The sequence below is a fragment of the Fukomys damarensis genome, unplaced genomic scaffold (genome assembly GCF_012274545.1).
Source record: "Fukomys damarensis isolate Sample0158 unplaced genomic scaffold, DMR_v1.0_HiC HiC_scaffold_14, whole genome shotgun sequence".
Lineage (NCBI taxonomy): Eukaryota > Metazoa > Chordata > Mammalia > Rodentia > Bathyergidae > Fukomys > Fukomys damarensis.
The window spans coordinates 23223821-23233727 of NW_022900926.1; the positions used below are offsets into that span (position 1 = coordinate 23223821).

At 34.1% G+C, this 9907-nt stretch overlaps 1 protein-coding gene across 21 annotated transcripts in view; it reads left to right on the plus strand.

Annotated features, from left to right (window-relative positions):
• The first annotated feature begins 50 nt into the window (after window positions 1–50).
• Window positions 51–9907, plus strand: part of Ahi1 (Abelson helper integration site 1) — a 200764-nt gene continuing 190907 nt past the window's right edge. For 19 of the 21 annotated variants that reach the window (XR_780703.2, XR_780704.2, XM_010626547.3 and 16 more), the window contains exons 1-4: window positions 51–339; window positions 1986–2053; window positions 3473–3588; window positions 8758–9305. Coding sequence is in view for 19 of the 21 variants with exons in the window: in XM_010626547.3 (XP_010624849.1) it covers window positions 2044–2053; window positions 3473–3588; window positions 8758–9305 (674 nt within the window). In the remaining 2 variants the exon portion in view is untranslated. The remainder of the gene's footprint in view (window positions 340–1985; window positions 2054–3472; window positions 3589–8757; window positions 9306–9907) is intronic. The other 2 variants (XM_010626545.3, XM_010626558.1) reach the window with 2 other exon arrangements.

Below are 9907 nucleotides of genomic sequence, written 5' to 3' on the forward strand. Positions count from 1 at the left end.
ATCCACGCGGGTAGCGTGGGCAGGCTGTTGTCATGGGAACGGCGGCGTAGGCTGGACTGACGTCAGTGGGCGGCTCGCAGCCTTCGCTGGTACTGGGCCTCTTCTCAGATCCCTAGTTGCTGGGAGCCAGGGTGAGTCCGTTGCCGATTCCCGCCTCCCAGCTCAGATTGGCTAGGTTAGCCGCTTAGTTCGCCTGGTTGACGCCTCCGGCGGAACAAACGGCTCTGCGCTGTCCTCTGGGTGAGTATCCGGCGGGTGTGCCGGTGGCGAGAGCCGAGACCGGCCTAGGCCTCGCGGAGATTGCCGGGTGCCCCACCGGCTGAGGATGCGAACTCTGAGGTACTGCTACTTACTCTTCGGGTCTCCCTGTCTCTTGAGAGTCTAGCCTGGTCCTCTGACTGAGTGCAGCCTTTGCGTTTCTTACTTCGGATTCTGATTTAAATACTTCTTAAACGGATGCGTGCCAAGTACTTTGTTTATTTTCTTTAGAGTGTTAACTGGGTGCTGAATCTGGAGCCTGTGAAATGCCTTATTAATTATGTCTCAGGAAGTGATCTATGTGTCACATTTATAAAAGTCAAATTATATTAATTAGGTCGTTTTGCTAGGCATAAAAATGAAGAAAAATACAGCACGGAAACTGTGGGCTTTTTAGGATTCTCTACCGAATGGGTGAGCTGCATTTCAGCATTACTGGGAAAATAAAGCTTTTCCTTTTTTTTTTATTGAGAAAGGCATGGTTACAGGTTTTTCTCTTGTTGCATTAAAAGTTGCTGTTGTTCCTTGGGTGTTCAGAAAGATTGCTTGTTAGAAGGAGTCCGGGAAATTTTTAAAAGAAATTAACATGCAAAAGTATTTTTAAACAATATTTAGAATCTTTATTTATTTACTTTTGGGATTGAACTCGGGACCTTGCACTTGTGAGGCAGACGGTGGAACCACTGAATTAAATCCCCGGCTCCTAGACTCTTTTATGAAGATTATTGTGTATTTATTAATTGCATTATGTAAAGTGTTTTTGTTTCTCTCTGCCTTTTCTACTCCTCTTTAATTTATTTTTATATATATATATATGAGGTTCAGAGATTGTTTTCTTAAAGTCCGGCCTTAAATTTTGCTGATGAGTTTATCAATCAAATATTAGTCATTCTGTAGTATGCTGTTTGTAGTACACACTATTTATAAATGATCTTTTCTGTAGTGTATTTGCCATGCTATTAAGTATTAGTTGTTTATTCAATTATGCTTTAATAGTAATTTATATATATATATATGAGGTTCAGAGATTGTTTTCTTAAAGTCCGGCCTTAAATTTTGCTGATGAGTTTATCAATCAAATATTAGTCATTCTGTAGTATGCTGTTTGTAGTACACACTATTTATAAATGATCTTTTCTGTAGTGTATTTGCCATGCTATTAAGTATTAGTTGTTTATTCAATTATGCTTTAATAGTAAAATGGTATATCTAATTTACTTAATCATATAGTTTATTATATAATTATTTACTTATTAAATGGGCAAAAAGTAATTTTATTGAACCCCTACAAGTGTGATTACTTTGCTTTTTGATATTTCCTTTTCCTCACAATAAGATAGTAGCCATTTGAATTTTCCAGGCAAACAAACACAACATCAAGGCTAGTGGATTAAGTAGCTTTTTTCAAGACCACACATCGTTGACAAAACAAGAGCTCAAGCCTGAATCTTTTTAACAATTGTTACTGTCTTTTAAAAAAAATGGAGATATATAAATAAAGAGAATACAGACTTAGCCCTCCAACTAACAGCTTGATAGGTGCCCATTTTTTTAATTGGGACTTTAATTTAGGGGGTCTTTTTTTAGTTCTCTCTCCCTATATATATGTGTATTATATATGTGTGTGTGTGTGTGTGTGTGTGTGTGTGTGTGTGTGTGTATATATGTATATATGTAATTTTAACTTGGTAGTTGCATATTTTTAAAAATTCTCTTTGTTTTCATAGGATCCTGATTGAGTCATTGCTTTATGTAATTTTTCAATGCTTGTCACAGAGTTAAGTAATGCCAACTGGTAAGACTTCTATGAAATTTATGTTCAAAATTCTTATTTTATGCATTTCCTTTAAAGTTTGGTTTATTTTAACAGGTTTATTTGTAATGAATAAAGTACATGTAATCAGCTGAATATTACATTTAGAGAGGTAGTAAGTATTTCACGGTTGGTTTCTGCTGCAGCTACTCAATTCTGACATTAAAGCATGAAAACAGCATAACAATTCTTAACTGAATCAGCTTGTCTTATTTGAACTGAACTTCACAAAAATAGCTGATTGACCTGTAGGCCACAGATTGCCCAATAAATGTATTCAGCATTTATTAATTTAAAACATATTTATTGACTACCTGTTCTGTGCCAGACTTCATTGTAGTAAGAGAGTATAAATATAAACTACATAGTATAATGAGAGGTAGACTATATAAATATACAAGTAATCATATATATTCTAGTTGGACTCAGTGCTATGAAAGAAAAGAACAGCCTTCTAAGTGAGGAATAGGAAAATTTAGGTGAAGGTGTCAAGAAATAGTCCATTTTAGAGGACACACTTAAATCGGCAGCTTAACACCATCTGGTGAGGAGTTAAGAGTAAGAATGCACCAGGTAAAAGCAGTTTTATTCACATGGAAGGAGATTGCTCTGCTGGAGGAGCTACAAGAAAGACAATACAGCTAGGATGTAGCTACCTAAGAGGATATTTGTCTTGATTTGGATTTCTGATAGGTTAGGAATTGCAGAACGCTACAGGACCTGTTTTATCTTGACTGAAATGGGAAATCTTCATTCTTAAGCAGGGGAATGGCATGTGTTTAAAAGCTAAAATAACTTTTGTTGTTGTTGTTGTTGTTGTTGTTGTTGTTTGTTTTGAGAAAGGGTCTCACTATGTAGTTGAGACTGACCTGGAACTCACTGTGTAGCCCAGGCTGGTTTTGATTCACAGTGATCCTCCTGCCTCAACCTCCCGAGTGCTGGGATCACAGGAATGTGCCACCACTCCTGGCTTAAAATAACTTTTAATACTTGTTGAATTCTGACTTAGAGACTAAGCAAGTGTTAGTCACTTTTCATGCAGGCTGATCTTTGACAGAGTTGTGATTTTGCAAATAAAATGAAATCTAGAGATTTTAAGTGATTGGTCTGAGACCCCATAAATTACAGCAATAGATGCTACTGTGCATCAAAAGTAAAAAGTTAACTTAGCAAAGGAGACCTTTAGAGGGTGTAGCCAAAAAGTTAAAAAAGACTCAGATGACAGTGGTGTTACCAAAGCTAACAGAAAAAGTGTTTCAAGATGGAGGGATTGTACTGCTGTTTTAATGTAGCTAGAGAACTTGTGCAGATATTTATAAGACAGTATCCTTATCATAATAATTCAGGTTTATGTTGTAATAGAGTTGCTTAGAAAATATAACATGAGTCTTTGTTTTGTAGTTGAGAGTGAAGCCAAGGTAAAAACCAAAGTTCGCTTTGAAGAATTGTTTAAGACCCACAATGATCTAATACGTCAAAGGAAAAAACTGAAGAAAAAACTTAGAGAAAACATCTCAGTGAGTAATTAATTGATCATTTGGTTTTTCAACATAAATATCTACATAAAATCATGGCTTTCATGTTAAAATTCAGATTTGGAAATTAAAAAGAGTAAATCTTTGTCTTGATCAGTAACACATGAAAAGATAAAGTTTACATTAAAGGAGCATCACTATTGGAGTCTTGAATTCTAATTCATTTGGGAGTGCTGTCCTACAAGAAGGACATACACTGGTGAAAATGACAGTGATATGGAAGACATATGAGGTGTTCTTCTTTGAGAAGAAATGACTAAAATTGAAATAAAATAAATGATAAGTAATGAGGACATATAGACATTTAGCCTACAAATAAATGACCATCTTGAGATTAAAAAAGGTCTGTGGAAAGATGAGTCCATTTTGTATTCCAGATAAAATTTATGAGATTATAACTGTATATATAGAAAGAGTTTTTTAATTTCAAAAAATAAATTTTACAAATACCAACACCTTTTCATACTTCTCTCTAAAAACACTAAATCCAAAAGACAAAGAAGAAATATCTAGAGTAATGAGTGAACAACTGTGAATTAGAATTTAGTAGCCTGAGTAGCATTTGTGAGAGCAACAGTACACCTGTACATTCACAAATGAACTATGCGAAGATACAATTTTCAGGCATGAATCGAAGATAAAAATTTAAGTATGGAAAACTTATAATCTGAAAATATTGTTCAGTGAGCTTAAAATCAGTTTAATATGTAGAACTTTCTTGATTATCATGTGCCAAAATAATTGCTGAAGCTTTATATTAGATATGTATACAGTCAGTCTTCAACTAAAGATGGTGTTGTGTCCTAATTAACCCATTTTAAATTAGGAATGCATTTAGTACACCTAATATCCTGAACATACTAGCTTAGCAACATAGTCCCCTGTAGAGTGCTGTTTGTTTCCTGTTGTGATAGTAAAGCTGGCAGGGAGCTTCGGCTCCCTACTGCTACCTGGCATCTTGAGAGAATCATACCACATATTGCTAGCCTGGGGTAAGAGCCAAATTCAAACTTCAGAGTAAAGGCCAAGCATGGTGGCATAACCCTGTAACTGCAGCACTCTAGGAAGCAAGGCAGAAGGGTTATGAGTTTGAACCCAGCGTAAGCAACTTAGCAAGTGAACAAGACCTTATCTCAAAAAATAAAAAAAAGGACTGGAGGATGTACCTCAGTGTGAAGGCCCTGCGTTCAATCCCCAGTACCATACACACAGACACATACAGTACCATTTTTACTTCTTTGCACCATCATGAAGTAAAAAATCATATGTATGATAAGGACTACTTATATATAATAATACATAGGTTTTCAGAAATTGGACAAGTCAACCTAGCTCATAAAGAAAAAGTCATGTAACTATTACTTTTACATAGGTTGTAGTTATTCATCATAGAATCTGAAATAATTTAAGTAATGTATTATATAAAATAGATTAATGCACTTTTAAATAATCAGAGGTAAGAAATAATCACAAGATCTTTTTGTTTTGTTTTTTTGGGGGGTTTTTTGATACCGGGGACTGAACTCAGGACCTTGTGCTTATGAGGCAGGCAGCAGCATCACTGAGCCAAATCCCTGGCCCTCATATGAGATTTTTTTAAAAGAAGAGAATAATGAAATAAATAAGAGTAAACTCTTAGTCATACTAAAATAGATTTTTAAAATAATAGTTATTGTCCTTGCAAGAATCACATGTCAAATAAATTGAACAAGTTTAAAAGTGCAAAAATATAGCTGAGAAATGCATTCTAGAAACTTACAGTTGTCTGAATTATGAATATATATTGAAAGAACAAAAACCTTTAAGTAATATATGACTGAAATTAATTATGTTAAAGAATAATCCCACTCAGCCAAATAGTTCCCACCCAAGAACTCAAGAATAGCTTATTAACTGGATATTGGCCAATATTAACAAATTAGTACTGATAAATTGAGTAAAAGGCATATAACTGTATAAAAATTAAAAAGGAAAACTATAATACTACATAAGATCCTAATGAGATAATTGACAATGTGAAAATAGGAAGAAAAGGACTAAAGGTGTAGGGAAAGTGGGAAGGGTAAGGGAAAGGTCATGAGGGAAAAGAAAAAAATATGAAAAAATGGAAATAAAGTGTTTGTAAACGGGGAGGGGAGGAGGAGGTGAAGGGAGGGCAGGGACAAGGGGAGAAAATGAGAACCAAGACCTGTCATGTAAAGGTACAAGATCCCAGTAATGAATGTAACTGTACTGTATACCTAAAATGTACCAATAGACTCAATTAAAAAAATTTAAAAGAAAACATTTTAATTAAAAAGGGTGGTATTTTTTCTAACATTTTGATTTTCATTTATATGAAAATTATGGCCCCTCTAAGGTTTAAGTAAAATGAAAATCCATCCATACACATGGCATATTGTGTAAGATTACAATAGTTTCCCATGGCTTCTATCAAGGAGGGAAACTAATCCATGAATGATCTGTAGAATAACCTATTGGTTCTACCTTTAAGGAAAGGACCTATAGGAAGATCTCTTTTCATCATCTGTATTTAATATTCTTGATATTTCAGTAATATTTGTCTATACTACATGCTGGAAATCATACTAAGACCTTTTCATGTATTCACTCCCATAATTTTTGTTAAGTCTTACAATATCAAACTAGATTCGAGAACTGAGGCAGAAATATAAAGAACTTACCTAGGAACATATAATTACTGCTAGTGAATCTAAACCCTTTTGATTCCACAGTTTATTTTTATGACAGCTGTGCTTTACTGCCTCCTATGTGCAAACACTGTGGTTCTGAGAATGAGAAATTATCATTTTTGATAGTCTGAATATTAATATCATTAGAAATCCTAAGTGAATCAAGTGATGTGTACATATACATAAAAACCAACAATATAAAAATCTGTTATAGCTAGAAAAAAGTTATAAAATACTGGATGAAAAAGTAGAAGTAAGTGATAAATACCACATACATAGAAATTATAAAAACTTTGAGAGGGTTGAATAAAATTTCCAGAGGCACAAATTTATGTGAAGTTTGTTAATAAATATTACAGAAGACTTTATACACTTTAGATATTTTATTTATATTTTTTATGGTGCTGGAAATAAAACCCAGGGCCTTGTACATGCTAGGCAAGTACTTTATCACTGAGCTATATCCTGAGTCCCAGTCAGTTTTTTATTTTAGGAACTTAATATTTAGGTTTAACCCTATTGTAATCTCCAGCATACTTACAATTTTAAATTTTATTTTGAGATAGGATCTCATGAGTTTGCCCAGGCTGGTTGTAATCTTGCAGTCTTCCTCCCTCTATCTCCTGAGTAGTTGGTCTTACAGGTGTGTGCCACTGTGCCCACACTGAACTTTAGTTCTTCAAAGAGGGAATTTCAGTTAATTTAGCTCATTATCATTGTCTATATAGTTTATTAACTTGGTTTTATTCTTTAATTTTTCCTTATTTTAGTATTTGTTACTTCATAGAGACAATATCTTTTTTATCTTATGAATTACATTTTCTAAAAATTTTTGTTGTTTGTACACAGTTCATTTCAAACAGTGGGAAATCTTCCAGGTTTTCTGGATACTACGTCCATATATTCATTCTTCCTTAATACTGAACCTATAAATAAATTCACTTTTTAAAATACTTAAATAACTTTTAAGTGTGAAATTATATTGGTTCTATCAAAAACAAATTTAAACCTCAGTCTTCTCAGGATTAAATGAAGAAAACTGCAAATGGATGATACTGATCGAAGTACTTTATCTGTGTCCCCAGAGTATAGCCCAATAATGTCTAAAGGGATCCTAACAGAATCCAGCAGGCAGCAATATAAAATTCATAATATCTAATGTCAAGTGAAATAAATGCAAGGTGTTTTTTTACAAAAATAATATGACCTCTAACCAAAATATAAATCAATCAATATAACTAGGCTTTAGGAGAGGCATAGGGGATATAAAAAGATACAAGAGACACAATCAGACCTATAGAAAAGACAAAGCTGAACTTGTAGAGATTTTAAAAAATACAGGATTTGAAATTACTGACTCGATAACATTAACAGAGACTACATAAAAAAAATCAGTGCTAAGTGTAGTGGCACATGCCTGTAACCCCAGCAATTGGAAGGCTGATCCAGGAGGAGGGCTTTGAGTTTGAACAGTAACACTGTCCACAAAATTGACTTGGGTTTTGTAAAACATTGTACTCAAGAGTAACTGTATACAGAGCCAGGGATTTAGCTCAGTGCTTCCACCGCCTGCCTTGCAGTCACAAGGAACCAAGTTCGATCCCCAGTAACAAAAAAAATGCAAAAAAACAAAAAAAGAGTAATTATATTTTAGTGTACCTGAAATATTTTCTAAGACAAATACCATTCTTGGACATAAAAGCAAATCCAAATGTCTGCTTTAATAACCTAAGTGGTGCACAGTAATTAAAAGGATGAGCAAAAATAATAGAATATGAGCAAATGTATTTGGGCCATTTCAAATACAGTCATCTAATACATGAAACTATTCGATTTCACAAAACAAACTTTTTTTTAATTGTAATACAATAGAGCTAGACGTTAACAACAAAAGTATGTAAGCTACTTAGAAATTTATTCCATAGAGGTGAGGGGGGGAAAAAAACTAACGTATTTTAAAATGAAAAATATTAGCATCATCTTATGAAAAGTGTGAGTTGGTGCCAAAGCCCCTCTAGGAATTATGTTTATTGCAATATTTGTACAAGAAAAAAAACAGACAAAATAATAACAAATATGGGTTATAGGTCAGTGTTAGAGCATCTGCCTAGCCTGTGCTTGATCCCCATCCATATATATATTTTATTAGTACAAAGATGAACTGATCACTAGAGCAGAGTAAATAAAAGCTGAGCATCATCTGATTAGCTTTCTTAAAATTTCATTTTCAAAATCACCTTTGAGACCATAAATTTTCTATTTCTATTTCTTGGTTATCTCTTTTTCCGACTATTCCTCTAGGAGGGTCCTCACGGTTTGTGTATATTAGCTCTACATTATCACTCTGTCCAGGTTAAAAACTAATCTCCCCAGTATTCTACATTGTTGATTAATAATCATTGTTTTTACATTTATATTGCTTGGCTGAAGCTTTTCATGTTGCATCTTCTCTTCCTAGCTTGACACTGATAAAAGCAACTGGCAGAGTATTAAAGAAGCTAAAAGTGATCACGAAAGCAGTGCTAGCCCTAATAAGCCAGAGAAGAGTGTGGGTGTCACTAAAAACAAGCTGAGGAGTACACAGTCAACAACTGAAGATCCAGATGATGGTGTTAGTGGAGAGAAAAACAAGGAAGGGAAGTCAAACAAAAAAGTTCCAAAGGCTGCACAAGAAATGGAACCAGAAACTTCTGAGAAGACAGATTCCACGTATCAGAAAGCACAAACAAAGTCACAGTCAGGTGTTGATTATCAGAATAATGGGAAGGCAAATGATGGGAGAGGAAATAATCATTTATTAAAAGGGGAAGAAGAACTATTGCAAGCCTTTCAGCTCCAGGCAGCTGAAGAGATGGCAAAGGAGATTAAGAAGAAAATAAGAAGGAAACTAAATGAGCAGTTCACTAACTTTTCTTCAGATGCTTTATTGCCTGATGACAAATTGAGCAGTGATAAAAGGAAAAAGAAAAAAAAGGAAGTTCCGCTCCTGTCCAAAGCTGAAACAAGGTACTTTTTGCTGATAATTATACACTGGATATTAGCATCATTCTATGAAAGGTGTGGGAAAGGCCGAGAAGTGATTTTACTAATAATTATGAAATTTACAATTAAGAAAGAATATACTATTTTTTTCATCTTTTGAGTGATAACTGTAGCTAAAGAATTAAAAAATTCTTAGTCCTTTATTTAAAGACATTGCTTCTAAGATAAAACATGGCTATCCTAGATGAGCACCTTCCTATGTGCCAGAGACTTCATAAGAACTAACTTATTTATCCTTTGAAACATTCTTTTGAGGAAAGCTAATACAATCCTACTTTGCTGAGGAAGCAACTAAAAGGTTTAAGCCTCAGGACTAGCAAGAGGCTGAACCAGAATGAGCTCAGAGTCTACTTACTTAAATCTGCTTTCAAAGTAATAGAAAGCTAATTACTTCCTCTTTTGAGTGATAAATGCCTGTTTGGATGTATAAATACAGATTTTTCCCCTTATCATCCAAAAACATTTGCTCATTGAAATCTAGCCATGCAAAGATAATTACTATTGACAACTTGGTGTTCATCTAGTCTTTTCTGTATGATTTTTATATATTTGTGTATATATATATA